The following is a 19,277-nucleotide window of genomic DNA, read 5'->3' as shown; positions in this document are numbered from 1 at the left end:
TTTTCATTTACGCTTAAGTGTCATTTTATTTAGCTGCTGAGAGCAGTTCTCCTCCATGTCATGTTGCTTTTTTGCAGAGTTTTTTTGCCAGTAATTATAACGCCATGTTGCTTGTGATTGCAGTGTCATTGACAAGCACAGAGAGGAGGCGGCAAACCCTCGCAGGACAGCCGCAATCCAGAACCACTGGATTAAAGACTGTCTGGCGGAGTATGCAGAGAGCTTCCCGCAAGTGTCCAATTCTCCTGGAGGCAAACATCGACCAGTGTATATATGGTCAGAAAGGCTTTGAAGACCATAGCTTTCGGGAGATGTGGGGAGCTCTACCGGCAGCACTCCAGGCTGAAGGACAGGCCAGAGAGTTTCAGCAGTGAGCAGAGTGAGCTTATCCGGAAGGCCTACAGTTCGGCGAGCAGGTGGCTACATACACCTGTCACACATATAACGAGTGTGACAATGAAGAGATTTAGAAAATACATCAACGACAGGAAGGACCAAGTAAGTTGCAGCACGTGCTTGTAAATGTAAATTGTTGCAATTACTGCTCATTTGCATTGTTGATTACTTAACGCACAGTCAACAACAGCTTATTGATTTGTTTAAATTTTTTTTTTACCAGGAATTGAGCTCCACTAGCCAAGACCCCACGTGGCTGGATGACTCTGCTTTTTCAGCGGTGATGGATTTGGAAGGAGGTAATTGTTTGGCGGACACGGTTAATGTCTACCTCAGACATCTTTCAAAATATGAAATTATTCGGCTGGGTGCACTGAAAATCTTTCTTTGTGATTTTCAGAACTGGGCAGGTCCAAGACGCAGAAGCACGAGGCATCCTCCTGCCAGGCGTCTTCCACCGTCCAGGCGCTCTCCACCCCACAGGCATCCTCCCCTGCCAAGATGCCCTCCTCCATCCAGGCCTCTTCCAGTGTCCCGTCTTCATCCACCTCACGCTCTTCCACCAAAGCGTCCAAGGCAACCTGCTCCACCCAGACATTGTCCTCCGCCAAGGCCTCTTCCACTTTCTCTACCCAGCAGTCTTCACCCACCAAGGAGCCTCTGCCCAGCACCTCTTCTGTGGAGTCATCTCAAAGCGAATCCCCTGTAAGCGATATTCATATACATGCAAACAGATGGTAAAGAGAATGTGCATCACTCTGCAGTGATATGCTGTGTGGGCATGTATAACTATACAAGTACAACTCTTTGCATAAATGTGTATTAAAGTAATATTCTGTTGCTATGTCCCAGGTTAAGCTGGAGGGCTGGGTGCGTCTGTGGGAAAACCCCAACGGCATCCCATCAGCCGACATTTCCTGGCTCAAAGAGGACACCGAAAGAGGGATGTTCACGCCCGTCCAAACCTACAGAGACCACACTGGACACCTGAAGAGGCGACGGGTGATGAGACCAGACCGCATGTGGTTTCACCCACCAGAGTGTCCTGGCTACGTCAGGGGTTCTCTGCCAAACCCGGACCCCTTCTTCCGCAGCCGCGTCTTTGTGTGGCGTCCTGTTGGGGTGTGGAGATGCTCCCTGAAGTGTCCCCGAGGTGAAGCGTGTGTGGGAGCAGGACAGAATGTTCACCTCTACAAGTCTGGCTTTCACCACCGGGTATTAATTCACTTAATTCAGTAATAAAGTGGAATGTTTATTACTGTTTATTTAAACATACAAATAGGAGCACAGTGCATCATATGCCCCTGTTTTATGCACTTCAGGTACGTCACATCTGCGATGTATCCAGCTGGTACACAATGCTGACGGAGGTCCTGTGTTGTGGACCGTGTACGAAGGCGGCCAGGAGGGGAGAAGGTGGCACCATGGGTCGGTGGCTCGCATGGGATCCTGCTATTTTATCCCAACTCAGCGAGGCTCATCAAGCTCTGTTCCCTGCCATTCTTACCGCCAAGTGAGTGTACAGCACATTCTGTGTGTGTGAGTGTGTGTTTGTCTGTTTAAAAACCTTTAAAAATACTGACGGTGCCTCTGCTTACAGGCGCGGTGTGGACAGGAATGTCGTGCGTCTCCTGAGGGACCGGACAGAAGGAAACACCATGGTCAAGGTGTGGCGGCAGATAGAGGAGAATCACGTGGAAGAGTACCTTCGATGCAAGGACCTCTACACCACGCTCCTTATGGCTTTAGTGGCACCCGGAGGGATCGTCTCTGCATTGAAGCAGACGTTCAAGGCACCACCTCCTCAGAGAGAGATCCCCTCTGCGCGTCTCTTGCGCCACGCCTTCCTGCTGGCCGAGGCCGACAATGTGCGGGACTACCGGAGCCAGATCCTCTCCACTTTTGGCACTGTGCTGAAAATGGATTCCACCAAGAAAGTATGTAAACTTCCTAAATGATAAAATTGAAAAAAAAAAAAACATTGCAGAACGTTTTCTAATTTTTATTCAATGATTTTCACATAAAACAATCACCTATACTTAAAGTCTAACAGCGATTATCCCTTTATTCAAACTTGTAGGTGGTGAAGAAGCTGTCCGGCGAAGGTCATGGCTCAGCCGAATGGTTCACCAGCATAGGAAACGAGCATTCTCAAATAGTTTCCTTTGTTCTCACTTGTGAGGAGTCCGCAAAGGAGCTGCAGCCGATGTGCCACGGTGTCATGGAAAGGTTTCGGCTGGCGGATCAACCCGTCCCCAAAATTCTCTATGTGGACCGTGGGTGTTGCCGTGAAAAGGGACCGACAGCGTTGGAAACCATGTTCCAGCCTTGGGTGGACAATGGGATGGTTGTGCGTCTGGACATTTTCCATTGGATCCACCGGTTTGACGCAGCCATCCGATCAGAGTCGCACTGCAAGTACGCCATTTTCAAGTCTGCCGTAGCTGGGGCAGTGCTGGCGTACAACCGCACGGACTTGGAGCTGCTCATCAAGGCGGTCAGAGCCAAGGACCCGGCAGCGCTGAAGTCCGTGTCGGACGAGGATGTGGTGCGGCTCTACATTCCCAGGGAGCAGCTGAAGCATCACGTGCGGAGGGTCACACTCGGGGCTCAGGAAACGTTCCAGCTCATCCAGCTGGCCATCGAGGAGCTTAAAGGTCCCGCCGGTCTGGATGAGAATGGAGTGAGCCTCTTCAAAACACCAGGTATGAAAAAAAAGAAGCTATTACATCACAAATACCAGTAGCGTGAAAAGTGAAACATAAAACATGGGATGTATCTATTTCACACATTTACATTGTATACATTTACAGAGGCCATTGATGAGATCTGGGCGGAGCAGCAGCGGCATCTGGAGTGCATCCAGGATCCACCAGACATGAGCATGTATAGGGTTGCACGTAACACATCCATCAACAATGTGGATGTGCCCTATTATAAATGTCTGCGTGGAAGCAACAGCCTGGAAGGATTCCACAAAGCTCTGCCGCAGATGATTCCAGGTATGAACGTGTAGTCTGATCACTTCTAACAAATGAACCATGGTCCTGTTGTTATTCCAACACCTTTATACATTTTATTGTGATGTGCAGGTCCTCACTGCGCAGCGCGGCCCTATCAGGTTTACCTGCTAAGCGGCATTGCGCGGTGGAACTCTGACAGGAGCTCAGATGCCGTGTTTGGTGGCAGAGGACGGCGCCACAGGACCTACTCTGCGCCGCTGATTGACCGCCTCAACACCCGCTGTCAGCAGCTGTTTGGTGAGACCGTGGAAGAGAACTTCCGGACCCCTGCTGATGTCCCTTCCGACGAGCTGCTTGGGTTAGAGTACCTGTTCAGCCAGAGCACAGGTCTATCGGGCACATTTTCCCTTAGCGGCATTGTCGATGATGGACCTGGTCCGGAGGAGGAGGTGGTTCAGCCCGGGCGGCCTGATCCAGACGAGGCGTACGAGAGCGATGTGGACCCACAGGACGATGTTCCGGATGCTGTCCTCGCCCGCATCACACTCACCAGCGATGAAACTTCCACTGTCTATCCTCCGGCCTTTGTGAGTAACTGCGTATCTCCTAGATTGAAATACAGCACAATTGTTACCGCAGAAAGTTTATATATTTAACTTACGGTTCAAGTCCACAGAGTAATACATTATTCTATATGTATGGATCCATATATATATATATATATATATATATATATATATTTATTTATTTATTTACTTTGTTCCATTTATGTCTCAAGAATAATGTCTTACTTACTTTGTGGTGACATATTTATGCAATTTCCAGCCAGAGGAAACCTGAAAAGTTAGTTCAAATCGAAATGCGGTATGGGTATGAGAAATTTTGGGGTTGACGGCACCACATGTATTTACCACATTCGTATGTCTTTTGTTTTTTTTAAAGGAGGACGCCTGCAGCCCAAATCCTCTTCCTGGCTTTCAAAAGCTGGAAAGGTTCTGCTCTGTGTTGGTGGAGATTGGCTTGCTAGACGACAAGCTGTCACTCAGCACAGAGCAGCGGAACAGGGTCCTTGAAGCCTGGAATGTCATGGAAGAGCATGACAAGCATCCACAGCGATTTAACCAGCTGTACAGATCACACTGGGGCAACACCCTCTACTGCCGCACGAAAAGAGATGACCCCTTCGAGGCTGCAGTAGTACAGCGGGTGAAGATGGCCAAGCGGTACGCTCCAGCCCAACACGACATCAGCGCGCAGCACAACAGACTGATGTACACGCTGGTGAAACTGTTGTGGTTGCACTCACCTCAAGGGTCTCGCACCAGCCCTGAGAAGACCTTCATCGTAAAGGCGTACCAGCGAATCCAGCACCGGATTTTGGTGGAGGATCCAGTCCTCTGCAAGGCTGGCATTCCTCTGCCAAAGATTAACACAAAGACCGTGCGGGACTTCATTCGGCGCCAAGAGAGGCTCCTCAACATGCGGGCAACAAAACAGCCGTTGACCGTCACAAAGACCACCTCCATCTCATCCGTTGACCTACCTCCGGCACCACACCAGCCAGCGGTCCTCCCTGCACCAGACTACCCCCGGATGGAATATGTGCCCACACCCAGCACGGCAGGCACAAAGGTGTTAAAGGGAAGGACAGATGTGGTGATGCCACTCTCCCGGCCTCAACCACCACTGTCGGCACCGCTGAGGAAAACCCCGCCCACTTCTACCATCACCAGGCCCTTGACCTCCCTCTCTGCATCTGCAGCAGCCCCTGCGATTGCTGGTCCCTCCACACAGCCCATGATGCTCGCCAGTGCATCAGCCCCTCTGATTGCTGGCCCCTCCACACAGCCCACAATGCTTGCGAGTCAGTCAGCTCCTGCGATTGTTGGTCTGCCCATCTCATCCTATCCATCTTTGCCCATGATGCCCGCTTCTGAAAGCACATTCTACAGCACTGACAGTCCTTCAGCCTGGGCGAGAGCTACGCTGTATAAGCGTAAACTGAAGGAAGCTCCCTCAGGTATTGGAGAGAAATTATCACGGGTGCAAAATCTCCCCGTTTGTACACTCTGCCGCCAACCGACCCAGGGACACAAGAAATACAAAAAAAAGAGTTTCTGTCCAGTAAAAATGATGTCTCCATCTAAAGGTCTAAGCAGCAGAGTGTATGATAGCTACGAACACTTTATGTCTGTTGTGGATGACTTTTAGGAATGAGGTGTAGCTCCTCTTCTCTCCTTGGGGATCGGCAAATGTAAATAGTTGAATGTAAAATAGTTGTTTAAACCATGCTCCGTGTTTTTTATTAATTCCCTTAACTGTAGTGTTGTGGTGTTATTACTTGGTACAATGCTGCTATAAATCATCAGTGTAACATGTAAGAGCATTAACAACATTATAACATTGCTGCAATTATTGATCTCTGCACTTTGTGAATTCTCATCCATGGTACAATGCTGCTATAAATCATCAGTTGTAACATGTGAGAGCATTGCTGCAATTATTGATCTCTGCACTTTGTGAATTCTCATCCATGGTACAATGCTGCTATAAATCATCAGTTGTAACATGTGAGAGCATTGCTGCAATTATTGATCTCTGCACTTTGTGAATTCTCATCCATGGTACAATGCTGCTATAAATCATCAGTTGTAACATGTGAGAGCATTGCTGCAATTATTGATCTCTGCACTTTGTGAATTCTCATCCATGGTACAATGCTGCTATAAATCATCAGTTGTAACATGTGAGAGCATTGCTGCAATTATTGATCTCTGCACTTTGTGAATTCTCATCCATGGTACAATGCTGCTATAAATCATCAGTTGTAACATGTGAGAGCATTGCTGCAATTATTGATCTCTGCACTTTGTGAATTCTCATCCATGGTACAATGCTGCTATAAATCATCAGTTGTAACATGTGAGAGCATTGCTGCAATTATTGATCTCTGCACTTTGTGAATTCTCATCCATGGTACAATGCTGCTATAAATCATCAGTTGTAACATGTGAGAGCATTGCTGCAATTATTGATCTCTGCACTTTGTGAATTCTCATCCATGGTACAATGCTGCTGTCATCAATGTGTTGGTCAATAAAGAGTAATTTTTTTTTTACTTCAGTGCTGAACTTTATTACTGTGATTTTGCGCCCACACAATGTCAATAAATAACAATAAAGCATGCTTTATTTGACAACATCGTTTAAGAACGACACCAGAGTTACTGTGTATTAGAAAGCACTTTACCAAATCATACAAAAGTTTCTTGCAAGAGAACACTCAACCAGATGCTGCTCAACCTTGGCCATGTGTATTCCTGGTAGTCCTTTGGTTTGCCCCCGTCGCTGCCTCATAATTCTCTGTTGAAAACACAAAGAAAACAGTCACAAGTAACAGGAGTGACACATGTCAATTAAAGTTTGTTAATAGTTCAGCTTTATCAACAGATAATGCATGACATAAAGTTTATTTACATATATACACATATATACATATACATATATAAAAATAAATTATATACTTTAATTACCTTTACTTAAGTAATTACTACCAAAAAACAGTAGCAGAGATTTCAGATCCAGAGAGTGCCAAGTGTATGATAAAACATACTATTAATGCAGAAATGCTAGAAAGAATGAATAACCAGAAACCAAGGCGATAATTATTCTAGACATCCTCAAACCGACACGCCCATCATCATTTATGAATTGGAATGAATAACCAGAAACCAAGGCGATAATTATTCCAGACATCCTCAAACCGACACGCCCATCATCATTTACGAATTGGAATGAATAACCAGAAACCAAGGCGATAATTATTCCAGACATCCTAAAACTAAACACGCCCATTTTCTCTAAGCATACACGCCCATTATCATCCGTAGACCCCCCACCAATCATATCGCTTATGAAATGCGATACCGTACGGCGCACCCCCATTCGCAGGGGTCAGCACAGCCGCAGTGCAATGGCTATGCCTCGCCCTGGGTGAACCACCTTCGTGATCATGGTATCTCCCCTGCCAGGTAAGTATGAGTTGGATGAGGGTCATGTGACCCTGTTGTGCTACTCGCCTGCCTACTCTGAGTCGCAGTGGGAAAGTTAAGGTGGGGCCGGATTAACTCCCATAATCCTCTGCGCTGTCGCATATGGTTCTGGGCCAGGTAAGACTGCTCTCGTAGCTCAGCCTTGGCCTAGGAGCAGTCTGCTCGCAATACAGCAAATGATTTTTCAAAGAAAGAAGAATGAGACCGTTTACCCTTTGATATGAATCTGTGAGCCTCAGCACGCTTACATTTTCATGTTGTCGCCTGCTCATCCAACAATCGCATTCCATTCAGTAACAAAGGCACCTGGAGATGCATGCAGCTTCATCAGACATGGCGCTCAGCCTACCGCAGGCTTGCTCGAATGAAGTTCACCTAAGGAACCACTCGCAAACACTTGGCGCAGGCAACAGACTGCGCGCATTTCTTTTCACGCTAGTTTGCGTCAGACGCGACTCTCTTCCGTCGCATTTGCAACGGAACTCCTCTTTCGTTAAACACCTGAAATACAGAGGAGAGCGCGAACGCAGTCCCCCACTACCAGAAATTATGCAGTCGAGATTCCCACATTTGGGGAATTCGCAGGGGTCAGCACAGCCGCAGTGCAATGGCTATGCCTCGCCCTGGGTGAACCACCTTCGTGATCATGGTATCTCCCCTGCCAGGTAAGTATGAGTTGGATGAGGGTCATGTGACCCTGTTGTGCTACTCGCCTGCCTACTCTGAGTCGCAGTGGGAAAGTTAAGGTGGGGCCGGATTAACTCCCATAATCCTCTGCGCTGTCGCATATGGCTCTGGGCCAGGTAAGACTGCTCTTGTAGCTCAGCCTTGGCCTAGGAGCAGTCTGCTCGCAATACAGCAAATGATTTTTCAAAGAAAGAAGAATGAGACCGTTTACCCTTTGATATGAATCTGTGAGCCTCAGCACGCTTACATTTTCATGTTGTCGCCTGCTCATCCAACAATCGCATTCCATTCAGTAACAAAGGCACCTGGAGATGCATGCAGCTTCATCAGACATGGCGCTCAGCCTACCGCAGGCTTGCTCGAATGAAGTTCACCTAAGGAACCACTCGCAAACACTTGGCGCAGGCAACAGACTGCGCGCATTTCTTTTCACGCTAGTTTGCGTCAGACGCGACTCTCTTCCGTCGCATTTGCAACGGAACTCCTCTTTCGTTAAACACCTGAAATACAGGGGAGAGCGCGAACGCAGTCCCCCACTACCAGAAATTATGCAGTCGAGATTCCCACATTTGGGGAATTCGCAGGGGTCAGCACAGCCGCAGTGCAATGGCTATGCCTCGCCCTGGGTGAACCACCTTCGTGATCATGGTATCTCCCCTGCCAGGTAAGTATGAGTTGGATGAGGGTCATGTGACCCTGTTGTGCTACTCGCCTGCCTACTCTGAGTCGCAGTGGGAAAGTTAAGGTGGGGCCGGATTAACTCCCATAATCCTCTGCGTTGTCGCATATGGCTCTGGGCCAGGTAAGACTGCTCTCGTAGCTCAGCCTTGGCCTAGGAGCAGTCTGCTCGCAATACAGCAAATGATTTTTCAAAGAAAGAAGAATGAGAAAGTTTACCCTTTGATATGAATCTGTGAGCCTCAGCACGCTTACATTTTCATGTTGTCGCCTGCTCATCCAACAATCGCATTCCATTCAGTAACAAAGGCACCTGGAGATGCATGCAGCTTCATCAGACATGGCGCTCAGCCTACCGCAGGCTTGCTCGAATGAAGTTCACCTAAGGAACCACTCGCAAACACTTGGCGCAGGCAACAGACTGCGCGCATTTCTTTTCACGCTAGTTTGCGTCAGACGCGACTCTCTTCCGTCGCATTTGCAACGGAACTCCTCTTTCGTTAAACACCTGAAATACAGGGGAGAGCGCGAACGCAGTCCCCCACTACCAGAAATTATGCAGTCGAGATTCCCACATTTGGGGAATTCGCAGGGGTCAGCACAGCCGCAATGCAATGGCTATGCCTCGCCCTGGGTGAACCACCTTCGTGATCATGGTATCTCCCCTGCCAGGTAAGTATGAGTTGGATGAGGGTCATGTGACCCTGTTGTGCTACTCGCCTGCCTACTCTGAGTCGCAGTGGGAAAGTTAAGGTGGGGCCGGATTAACTCCCATAATCCTCTGCGCTGTCGCATATGGCTCTGGGCCAGGTAAGACTGCTCTCGTAGCTCAGCCTTGGCCTAGGAGCAGTCTGCTCGCAATACAGCAAATGATTTTTCAAAGAAAGAAGAATGAGACCGTTTACCCTTTGATATGAATCTGTGAGCCTCAGCACGCTTACATTTTCATGTTGTCGCCTGCTCATCCAACAATCGCATTCCATTCAGTAACAAAGGCACCTGGAGATGCATGCAGCTTCATCAGACATGGCGCTCAGCCTACCGCAGGCTTGCTCGAATGAAGTTCACCTAAGGAACCACTCGCAAACACTTGGCGCAGGCAACAGACTGCGCGCATTTCTTTTCACGCTAGTTTGCGTCAGACGCGACTCTCTTCCGTCGCATTTGCAACGGAACTCCTCTTTCGTTAAACACCTGAAATACAGGGGAGAGCGCGAACGCAGTCCCCCACTACCAGAAATTATGCAGTCGAGATTCCCACATTTGGGGAATTCGCAGGGGTCAGCACAGCCGCAGTGCAATGGCTATGCCTCGCCCTGGGTGAACCACCTTCGTGATCATGGTATCTCCCCTGCCAGGTAAGTATGAGTTGGATGAGGGTCATGTGACCCTGTTGTGCTACTCGCCTGCCTACTCTGAGTCGCAGTGGGAAAGTTAAGGTGGGGCCGGATTAACTCCCATAATCCTCTGCGCTGTCGCATATGGCTCTGGGCCAGGTAAGACTGCTCTCGTAGCTCAGCCTTGGCCTAGGAGCAGTCTGCTCGCAATACAGCAAATGATTTTTCAAAGAAAGAAGAATGAGACCGTTTACCCTTTGATATGAATCTGTGAGCCTCAGCACGCTTACATTTTCATGTTGTCGCCTGCTCATCCAACAATCGCATTCCATTCAGTAACAAAGGCACCTGGAGATGCATGCAGCTTCATCAGACATGGCGCTCAGCCTACCGCAGGCTTGCTCGAATGAAGTTCACCTAAGGAACCACTCGCAAACACTTGGCGCAAGCAACAGACTGCGCGCATTTCTTTTCACGCTAGTTTGCGTCAGATGCGACTCTCTTCCGTCACATTTGCAACGGAACTCCTCTTTCGTTAAACACCTGAAATACAGGGGAGAGCGCGAACGCAGTCCCCCAATACCAGAAATTATGCAGTCGAGATTCCCACATTTGGGGAATTCGCAGGGGTCAGCACAGCCGCAGTGCAATGGCTATGCCTCGCCCTGGGTGAACCACCTTCGTGATCATGGTATCTCCCCTGCCAGGTAAGTATGAGTTGGATGAGGGTCATGTGACCCTGTTGTGCTACTCGCCTGCCTACTCTGAGTCGCAGTGGGAAAGTTAAGGTGGGGCCGGATTAACTCCCATAATCCTCTGCGCTGTCGCATATGGCTCTGGGCCAGGTAAGACTGCTCTCGTAGCTCAGCCTTGGCCTAGGAGCAGTCTGCTCGCAATACAGCAAATGATTTTTCAAAGAAAGAAGAATGAGACCGTTTACCCTTTGATATGAATCTGTGAGCCTCAGCACGCTTACATTTTCATGTTGTCGCCTGCTCATCCAACAATCGCATTCCATTCAGTAACAAAGGCACCTGGAGATGCATGCAGCTTCATCAGACATGGCGCTCAGCCTACCGCAGGCTTGCTCGAATGAAGTTCACCTAAGGAACCACTCGCAAACACTTGGCGCAGGCAACAGACTGCGCGCATTTCTTTTCACGCTAGTTTGCGTCAGATGCGACTCTCTTCCGTCGCATTTGCAACGGAACTCCTCTTTCGTTAAACACCTGAAATACAGGGGAGAGCGCGAACGCAGTCCCCCACTACCAGAAATTATGCAGTCGAGATTCCCACATTTGGGGAATTCGCAGGGGTCAGCACAGCCGCAGTGCAATGGCTATGCCTCGCCCTGGGTGAACCACCTTCGTGATCATGGTATCTCCCCTGCCAGGTAAGTATGAGTTGGATGAGGGTCATGTGACCCTGTTGTGCTACTCGCCTGCCTACTCTGAGTCGCAGTGGGAAAGTTAAGGTGGGGCCGGATTAACTCCCATAATCCTCTGCGCTGTCGCATATGGCTCTGGGCCAGGTAAGACTGCTCTCGTAGCTCAGCCTTGGCCTAGGAGCAGTCTGCTCGCAATACAGCAAATGATTTTTCAAAGAAAGAAGAATGAGACCGTTTACCCTTTGATATGAATCTGTGAGCCTCAGCACGCTTACATTTTCATGTTGTCGCCTGCTCATCCAACAATCGCATTCCATTCAGTAACAAAGGCACCTGGAGATGCATGCAGCCTCATCAGACATGGCGCTCAGCCTACCGCAGGCTTGCTCGAATGAAGTTCACCTAAGGAACCACTCGCAAACACTTGGCGCAGGCAACAGACTGCGCGCATTTCTTTTCACGCTAGTTTGCGTCAGATGCGACTCTCTTCCGTCGCATTTGCAACGGAACTCCTCTTTCGTTAAACACCTGAAATACAGGGGAGAGCGCGAACGCAGTCCCCCACTACCAGAAATTATGCAGTCGAGATTCCCACATTTGGGGAATTCGCAGGGGTCAGCACAGCCGCAGTGCAATGGCTATGCCTCGCCCTGGGTGAACCACCTTCGTGATCATGATATCTCCCCTGCCAGGTAAGTATGAGTTGGATGAGGGTCATGTGACCCTGTTGTGCTACTCGCCTGCCTACTCTGAGTCGCAGTGGGAAAGTTAAGGTGGGGCCGGATTAACTCCCATAATCCTCTGCGCTGTCGCATATGGCTCTGGGCCAGGTAAGACTGCTCTCGTAGCTCAGCCTTGGCCTAGGAGCAGTCTGCTCGCAATACAGCAAATGATTTTTCAAAGAAAGAAGAATGAGACCGTTTACCCTTTGATATGAATCTGTGAGCCTCAGCACGCTTACATTTTCATGTTGTCGCCTGCTCATCCAACAATCGCATTCCATTCAGTAACAAAGGCACCTGGAGATGCATGCAGCCTCATCAGACATGGCGCTCAGCCTACCGCAGGCTTGCTCGAATGAAGTTCACCTAAGGAACCACTCGCAAACACTTGGCGCAGGCAACAGACTGCGCGCATTTCTTTTCACGCTAGTTTGCGTCAGATGCGACTCTCTTCCGTCGCATTTGCAACGGAACTCCTCTTTCGTTAAACACCTGAAATACAGGGGAGAGCGCGAACGCAGTCCCCCACTACCAGAAATTATGCAGTCGAGATTCCCACATTTGGGGAATTCGCAGGGGTCAGCACAGCCACAGTGCAATGGCTATGCCTCGCCCTGGGTGAACCACCTTCGTGATCATGGTATCTCCCCTGCCAGGTAAGTATGAGTTGGATGAGGGTCATGTGACCCTGTTGTGCTACTCGCCTGCCTACTCTGAGTCGCAGTGGGAAAGTTAAGGTGGGGCCGGATTAACTCCCATAATCCTCTGCGCTGTCGCATATGGCTCTGGGCCAGGTAAGACTGCTCTCGTAGCTCAGCCTTGGCCTAGGAGCAGTCTGCTCGCAATACAGCAAATGATTTTTCAAAGAAAGAAGAATGAGACCGTTTACCCTTTGATATGAATCTGTGAGCCTCAGCACGCTTACATTTTCATGTTGTCGCCTGCTCATCCAACAATCGCATTCCATTCAGTAACAAAGGCACCTGGAGATGCATGCAGCTTCATCAGACATGGCGCTCAGCCTACCGCAGGCTTGCTCGAATGAAGTTCACCTAAGGAACCACTCGCAAACACTTGGCGCAGGCAACAGACTGCGCGCATTTCTTTTCACGCTAGTTTGCGTCAGATGCGACTCTCTTCCGTCGCATTTGCAACGGAACTCCTCTTTCGTTAAACACCTGAAATACAGGGGAGAGCGCGAACGCAGTCCCCCACTACCAGAAATTATGCAGTCGAGATTCCCACATTTGGGGAATTCGCAGGGGTCAGCACAGCCGCAGTGCAATGGCTATGCCTCGCCCTGGGTGAACCACCTTCGTGATCATGGTATCTCCCCTGCCAGGTAAGTATGAGTTGGATGAGGGTCATGTGACCCTGTTGTGCTACTCGCCTGCCTACTCTGAGTCGCAGTGGGAAAGTTAAGGTGGGGCCGGATTAACTCCCATAATCCTCTGCGCTGTCGCATATGGCTCTGGGCCAGGTAAGACTGCTCTCGTAGCTCAGCCTTGGCCTAGGAGCAGTCTGCTTGCAATACAGCAAATGATTTTTCAAAGAAAGAAGAATGAGACCGTTTACCCTTTGATATGAATCTGTGAGCCTCAGCACGCTTACATTTTCATGTTGTCGCCTGCTCATCCAACAATCGCATTCCATTCAGTAACAAAGGCACCTGGAGATGCATGCAGCTTCATCAGACATGGCGCTCAGCCTACCGCAGGCTTGCTCGAATGAAGTTCACCTAAGGAACCACTCGCAAACACTTGGCGCAGGCAACAGACTGCGCGCATTTCTTTTCACGCTAGTTTGCGTCAGATGCGACTCTCTTCCGTCGCATTTGCAACGGAACTCCTCTTTCGTTAAATACCTGAAACACAGGGGAGAGCGCGAACGCAGTCCCCCACTACCAGAAATTATGCAGTCGAGATTCCCACATTTGGGGAATTCGCAGGGGTCAGCACAGCCGCAGTGCAATGGCTATGCCTCGCCCTGGGTGAACCACCTTCGTGATCATGGTATCTCCCCTGCCAGGTAAGTATGAGTTGGATGAGGGTCATGTGACCCTGTTGTGCTACTCGCCTGCCTACTCTGAGTCGCAGTGGGAAAGTTAAGGTGGGGCCGGATTAACTCCCATAATCCTCTGCGCTGTCGCATATGGCTCTGGGCCAGGTAAGACTGCTCTCGTAGCTCAGCCTTGGCCTAGGAGCAGTCTGCTTGCAATACAGCAAATGATTTTTCAAAGAAAGAAGAATGAGACCGTTTACCCTTTGATATGAATCTGTGAGCCTCAGCACGCTTACATTTTCATGTTGTCGCCTGCTCATCCAACAATCGCATTCCATTCAGTAACAAAGGCACCTGGAGATGCATGCAGCTTCATCAGACATGGCGCTCAGCCTACCGCAGGCTTGCTCGAATGAAGTTCACCTAAGGAACCACTCGCAAACACTTGGCGCAGGCAACAGACTGCGCGCATTTCTTTTCACGCTAGTTTGCGTCAGACGCGACTCTCTTCCGTCGCATTTGCAACGGAACTCCTCTTTCGTTAAACACCTGAAATACAGGGGAGAGCGCGAACGCAGTCCCCCACTACCAGAAATTATGCAGTCGAGATTCCCACATTTGGGGAATTCGCAGGGGTCAGCACAGCCGCAGTGCAATGGCTATGCCTCGCCCTGGGTGAACCACCTTCGTGATCATGGTATCTCCCCTGCCAGGTAAGTATGAGTTGGATGAGGGTCATGTGACCCTGTTGTGCTACTCGCCTGCCTACTCTGAGTCGCAGTGGGAAAGTTAAGGTGGGGCCGGATTAACTCCCATAATCCTCTGCGCTGTCGCATATGGCTCTGGGCCAGGTAAGACTGCTCTCGTAGCTCAGCCTTGGCCTAGGAGCAGTCTGCTCGCAATACAGCAAATGATTTTTCAAAGAAAGAAGAATGAGACCGTTTACCCTTTGATATGAATCTGTGAGCCTCAGCACGCTTACATTTTCATGTTGTCGCCTGCTCATCCAACAATCGCATTCCATTCAGTAACAAAGGCACCTGGAGATGCATGCAGCTTCATCAGACATGGCGCTCAGCCTACCGCAGGCTTGCTCGAATGAAGTTCACCTAAGGAACCACTCGCAAACACTTGGCGCAGGCAACAGACTGCGCGCATTTCTTTTCACGCTAGTTTGCGTCAGACGCGACTCTCTTCCGTCGCATTTGCAACGGAACTCCTCTTTCGTTAAACACCTGAAATACAGGGGAGAGCGCGAACGCAGTCCCCCACTACCAGAAATTATGCAGTCGAGATTCCCACATTTGGGGAATTCGCAGGGGTCAGCACAGCCGCAGTGCAATAGCTATGCCTCGCCCTGGGTGAACCACCTTCGTGATCATGGTATCTCCCCTGCCAGGTAAGTATGAGTTGGATGAGGGTCATGTGACCCTGTTGTGCTACTCGCCTGCCTACTCTGAGTCGCAGTGGGAAAGTTAAGGTGGGGCCGGATTAACTCCCATAATCCTCTGCGCTGTCGCATATGGCTCTGGGCCAGGTAAGACTGCTCTCGTAGCTCAGCCTTGGCCTAGGAGCAGTCTGCTCGCAATACAGCAAATGATTTTTCAAAGAAAGAAGAATGAGACCGTTTACCCTTTGATATGAATCTGTGAGCCTCAGCACGCTTACATTTTCATGTTGTCGCCTGCTCATCCAACAATCGCATTCCATTCAGTAACAAAGGCACCTGGAGATGCATGCAGCTTCATCAGACATGGCGCTCAGCCTACCGCAGGCTTGCTCGAATGAAGTTCACCTAAGGAACCACTCGCAAACACTTGGCGCAGGCAACAGACTGCGCGCATTTCTTTTCACGCTAGTTTGCGTCAGATGCGACTCTCTTCCGTCGCATTTGCAACAGAACTCCTCTTTCGTTAAACACCTGAAATACAGGGGAGAGCGCGAACGCAGTCCCCCACTACCAGAAATTATGCAGTCGAGATTCCCACATTTGGGGAATTCGCAGGGGTCAGCACAGCCGCAGTGCAATGGCTATGCCTCGCCCTGGGTGAACCACCTTCGTGATCATGGTATCTCCCCTGCCAGGTAAGTATGAGTTGGATGAGGGTCATGTGACCCTGTTGTGCTACTCGCCTGCCTACTCTGAGTCGCAGTGGGAAAGTTAAGGTGGGGCCGGATTAACTCCCATAATCCTCTGCGTTGTCGCATATGGCTCTGGGCCAGGTAAGACTGCTCTCGTAGCTCAGCCTTGGCCTAGGAGCAGTCTGCTCGCAATACAGCAAATGATTTTTCAAAGAAAGAAGAATGAGACCGTTTACCCTTTGATATGAATCTGTGAGCCTCAGCACGCTTACATTTTCATGTTGTCGCCTGCTCATCCAACAATCGCATTCCATTCAGTAACAAAGGCACCTGGAGATGCATGCAGCTTCATCAGACATGGCGCTCAGCCTACCGCAGGCTTGCTCGAATGAAGTTCACCTAAGGAACCACTCGCAAACACTTGGCGCAGGCAACAGACTGCGCGCATTTCTTTTCACGCTAGTTTGCGTCAGACGCGACTCTCTTCCGTCGCATTTGCAACGGAACTCCTCTTTCGTTAAACACCTGAAATACAGGGGAGAGCGCGAACGCAGTCCCCCACTACCAGAAATTATGCAGTCGAGATTCCCACATTTGGGGAATTCGCAGGGGTCAGCACAGCCGCAATGCAATGGCTATGCCTCGCCCTGGGTGAACCACCTTCGTGATCATGGTATCTCCCCTGCCAGGTAAGTATGAGTTGGATGAGGGTCATGTGACCCTGTTGTGCTACTCGCCTGCCTACTCTGAGTCGCAGTGGGAAAGTTAAGGTGGGGCCGGATTAACTCCCATAATCCTCTGCGCTGTCGCATATGGCTCTGGGCCAGGTAAGACTGCTCTCGTAGCTCAGCCTTGGCCTAGGAGCAGTCTGCTCGCAATACAGCAAATGATTTTTCAAAGAAAGAAGAATGAGACCGTTTACCCTTTGATATGAATCTGTGAGCCTCAGCACGCTTACATTTTCATGTTGTCGCCTGCTCATCCAACAATCGCATTCCATTCAGTAACAAAGGCACCTGGAGATGCATGCAGCTTCATCAGACATGGCGCTCAGCCTACCGCAGGCTTGCTCGAATGAAGTTCACCTAAGGAACCACTCGCAAACACTTGGCGCAGGCAACAGACTGCGCGCATTTCTTTTCACGCTAGTTTGCGTCAGACGCGACTCTCTTCCGTCGCATTTGCAACGGAACTCCTCTTTCGTTAAACACCTGAAATACAGGGGAGAGCGCGAACGCAGTCCCCCACTACCAGAAATTATGCAGTCGAGATTCCCACATTTGGGGAATTCGCAGGGGTCAGCACAGCCGCAGTGCAATGGCTATGCCTCGCCCTGGGTGAACCACCTTCGTGATCATGGTATCTCCCCTGCCAGGTAAGTATGAGTTGGATGAGGGTCATGTGACCCTGTTGTGCTACTCGCCTGCCTACTCTGAGTCGCAGTGGGAAAGTTAAGGTGGGGCCGGATTAACTCCCATAATCCTCTGCGCTGTCGCATATGGCTCTGGGCCAGGTAAGACTGCTCTCGTAGCTCAGCCTTGGCCTAGGAGCAGTCTGCTCGCAATACAGCAAATGATTTTTCAAAGAAAGAAGAATGAGACCGTTTACCCTTTGATATGAATCTGTGAGCCTCAGCACGCTTACATTTTCATGTTGTCGCCTGCTCATCCAACAATCGCATTCCATTCAGTAACAAAGGCACCTGGAGATGCATGCAGCTTCATCAGACATGGCGCTCAGCCTACCGCAGGCTTGCTCGAATGAAGTTCACCTAAGGAACCACTCGCAAACACTTGGCGCAAGCAACAGACTGCGCGCATTTCTTTTCACGCTAGTTTGCGTCAGATGCGACTCTCTTCCGTCACATTTGCAACGGAACTCCTCTTTCGTTAAACACCTGAAATACAGGGGAGAGCGCGAACGCAGTCCCCCACTACCAGAAATTATGCAGTCGAGATTCCCACATTTGGGGAATTCGCAGGGGTCAGCACAGCCGCAGTGCAATGGCTATGCCTCGCCCTGGGTGAACCACCTTCGTGATCATGGTATCTCCCCTGCCAGGTAAGTATGAGTTGGATGAGGGTCATGTGACCCTGTTGTGCTACTCGCCTGCCTACTCTGAGTCGCAGTGGGAAAGTTAAGGTGGGGCCGGATTAACTCCCATAATCCTCTGCGCTGTCGCATATGGCTCTGGGCCAGGTAAGACTGCTCTCGTAGCTCAGCCTTGGCCTAGGAGCAGTCTGCTCGCAATACAGCAAATGATTTTTCAAAGAAAGAAGAATGAGACCGTTTACCCTTTGATATGAATCTGTGAGCCTCAGCACGCTTACATTTTCATGTTGTCGCCTGCTCATCCAACAATCGCATTCCATTCAGTAACAAAGGCACCTGGAGATGCATGCAGCTTCATCAGACATGGCGCTCAGCCTACCGCAGGCTTGCTCGAATGAAGTTCACCTAAGGAACCACTCGCAAACACTTGGCGCAGGCAACAGACTGCGCGCATTTCTTTTCACGCTAGTTTGCGTCAGATGCGACTCTCTTCCGTCGCATTTGCAACGGAACTCCTCTTTCGTTAAATACCTGAAATACAGGGGAGAGCGCGAACGCAGTCCCCCACTACCAGAAATTATGCAGTCGAGATTCCCACATTTGGGGAATTCGCAGGGGTCAGCACAGCCGCAGTGCAATGGCTATGCCTCGCCCTGGGTGAACCACCTTCGTGATCATGGTATCTCCCCTGCCAGGTAAGTATGAGTTGGATGAGGGTCATGTGACCCTGTTGTGCTACTCGCCTGCCTACTCTGAGTCGCAGTGGGAAAGTTAAGGTGGGGCCGGATTAACTCCCATAATCCTCTGCGCTGTCGCATATGGCTCTGGGCCAGGTAAGACTGCTCTCGTAGCTCAGCCTTGGCCTAGGAGCAGTCTGCTCGCAATACAGCAAATGATTTTTCAAAGAAAGAAGAATGAGAC

The 19,277-nt window shown here is 49.9% G+C and overlaps 1 protein-coding gene, 17 non-coding genes and 1 pseudogene across 18 annotated transcripts; 1 reads left to right on the top strand and 18 right to left on the bottom strand.

Annotated features, from left to right (window-relative positions):
• Positions 1–1,820: 1,820 nt before the first annotated feature.
• On the top strand, positions 1,821–5,762 carry LOC125748877 (uncharacterized). The gene is made up of 6 exons (XM_049025540.1): positions 1,821–1,909; positions 1,997–2,333; positions 2,477–3,101; positions 3,210–3,398; positions 3,489–3,946; positions 4,302–5,762. Exons 1-6 carry the CDS (start codon positions 1,821–1,823, stop codon positions 5,568–5,570), a joined length of 2,967 nt encoding a protein of 988 aa, XP_048881497.1. The 3' UTR covers positions 5,571–5,762.
• A 1,505-nt stretch (positions 5,763–7,267) lies between these two features.
• Positions 7,268–7,397, bottom strand: LOC125749948 (U1 spliceosomal RNA; annotated as a pseudogene).
• Positions 7,398–7,919: 522 nt separating this feature from the next.
• On the bottom strand, positions 7,920–8,083 carry LOC125749882 (U1 spliceosomal RNA). The gene has a single exon (XR_007400170.1). It is a non-coding gene; the product is annotated as a U1 spliceosomal RNA (small nuclear RNA).
• Positions 8,084–8,605: 522 nt separating this feature from the next.
• LOC125749775 (U1 spliceosomal RNA) lies at positions 8,606–8,769 on the bottom strand. Its single transcript, XR_007400069.1, has one exon. It is a non-coding gene; the product is annotated as a U1 spliceosomal RNA (small nuclear RNA).
• A 522-nt stretch (positions 8,770–9,291) lies between these two features.
• Positions 9,292–9,455, bottom strand: LOC125749861 (U1 spliceosomal RNA). The gene has a single exon (XR_007400150.1). It is a non-coding gene; the product is annotated as a U1 spliceosomal RNA (small nuclear RNA).
• Positions 9,456–9,977: 522 nt separating this feature from the next.
• Positions 9,978–10,141, bottom strand: LOC125749774 (U1 spliceosomal RNA). The gene has a single exon (XR_007400068.1). It is a non-coding gene; the product is annotated as a U1 spliceosomal RNA (small nuclear RNA).
• A 522-nt stretch (positions 10,142–10,663) lies between these two features.
• LOC125749867 (U1 spliceosomal RNA) lies at positions 10,664–10,827 on the bottom strand. Its single transcript, XR_007400156.1, has one exon. It is a non-coding gene; the product is annotated as a U1 spliceosomal RNA (small nuclear RNA).
• Positions 10,828–11,349: 522 nt separating this feature from the next.
• On the bottom strand, positions 11,350–11,513 carry LOC125749773 (U1 spliceosomal RNA). The gene has a single exon (XR_007400067.1). It is a non-coding gene; the product is annotated as a U1 spliceosomal RNA (small nuclear RNA).
• Positions 11,514–12,035: 522 nt separating this feature from the next.
• LOC125749845 (U1 spliceosomal RNA) lies at positions 12,036–12,199 on the bottom strand. Its single transcript, XR_007400135.1, has one exon. It is a non-coding gene; the product is annotated as a U1 spliceosomal RNA (small nuclear RNA).
• Positions 12,200–12,721: 522 nt separating this feature from the next.
• On the bottom strand, positions 12,722–12,885 carry LOC125749828 (U1 spliceosomal RNA). The gene has a single exon (XR_007400120.1). It is a non-coding gene; the product is annotated as a U1 spliceosomal RNA (small nuclear RNA).
• A 522-nt stretch (positions 12,886–13,407) lies between these two features.
• On the bottom strand, positions 13,408–13,571 carry LOC125749772 (U1 spliceosomal RNA). The gene has a single exon (XR_007400065.1). It is a non-coding gene; the product is annotated as a U1 spliceosomal RNA (small nuclear RNA).
• A 522-nt stretch (positions 13,572–14,093) lies between these two features.
• Positions 14,094–14,257, bottom strand: LOC125749771 (U1 spliceosomal RNA). Its single transcript, XR_007400064.1, has one exon. It is a non-coding gene; the product is annotated as a U1 spliceosomal RNA (small nuclear RNA).
• Positions 14,258–14,779: 522 nt separating this feature from the next.
• LOC125749770 (U1 spliceosomal RNA) lies at positions 14,780–14,943 on the bottom strand. The gene has a single exon (XR_007400063.1). It is a non-coding gene; the product is annotated as a U1 spliceosomal RNA (small nuclear RNA).
• A 522-nt stretch (positions 14,944–15,465) lies between these two features.
• On the bottom strand, positions 15,466–15,629 carry LOC125749900 (U1 spliceosomal RNA). Its single transcript, XR_007400188.1, has one exon. It is a non-coding gene; the product is annotated as a U1 spliceosomal RNA (small nuclear RNA).
• A 522-nt stretch (positions 15,630–16,151) lies between these two features.
• LOC125749768 (U1 spliceosomal RNA) lies at positions 16,152–16,315 on the bottom strand. Its single transcript, XR_007400061.1, has one exon. It is a non-coding gene; the product is annotated as a U1 spliceosomal RNA (small nuclear RNA).
• A 522-nt stretch (positions 16,316–16,837) lies between these two features.
• Positions 16,838–17,001, bottom strand: LOC125749860 (U1 spliceosomal RNA). Its single transcript, XR_007400149.1, has one exon. It is a non-coding gene; the product is annotated as a U1 spliceosomal RNA (small nuclear RNA).
• Positions 17,002–17,523: 522 nt separating this feature from the next.
• LOC125749766 (U1 spliceosomal RNA) lies at positions 17,524–17,687 on the bottom strand. The gene has a single exon (XR_007400060.1). It is a non-coding gene; the product is annotated as a U1 spliceosomal RNA (small nuclear RNA).
• Positions 17,688–18,209: 522 nt separating this feature from the next.
• LOC125749765 (U1 spliceosomal RNA) lies at positions 18,210–18,373 on the bottom strand. Its single transcript, XR_007400059.1, has one exon. It is a non-coding gene; the product is annotated as a U1 spliceosomal RNA (small nuclear RNA).
• A 522-nt stretch (positions 18,374–18,895) lies between these two features.
• On the bottom strand, positions 18,896–19,059 carry LOC125749764 (U1 spliceosomal RNA). The gene has a single exon (XR_007400058.1). It is a non-coding gene; the product is annotated as a U1 spliceosomal RNA (small nuclear RNA).
• Between the last annotated feature and the right edge of the window lie 218 nt (positions 19,060–19,277).

The sequence above is a fragment of the Brienomyrus brachyistius genome, chromosome 9 (assembly GCF_023856365.1).
Source record: "Brienomyrus brachyistius isolate T26 chromosome 9, BBRACH_0.4, whole genome shotgun sequence".
In the NCBI taxonomy this organism is placed as follows: domain Eukaryota; kingdom Metazoa; phylum Chordata; class Actinopteri; order Osteoglossiformes; family Mormyridae; genus Brienomyrus; species Brienomyrus brachyistius.
The sequence above is the reverse complement of the archived record's forward strand: the minus strand, read 5'-3'. Positions and strand labels throughout refer to the sequence as shown.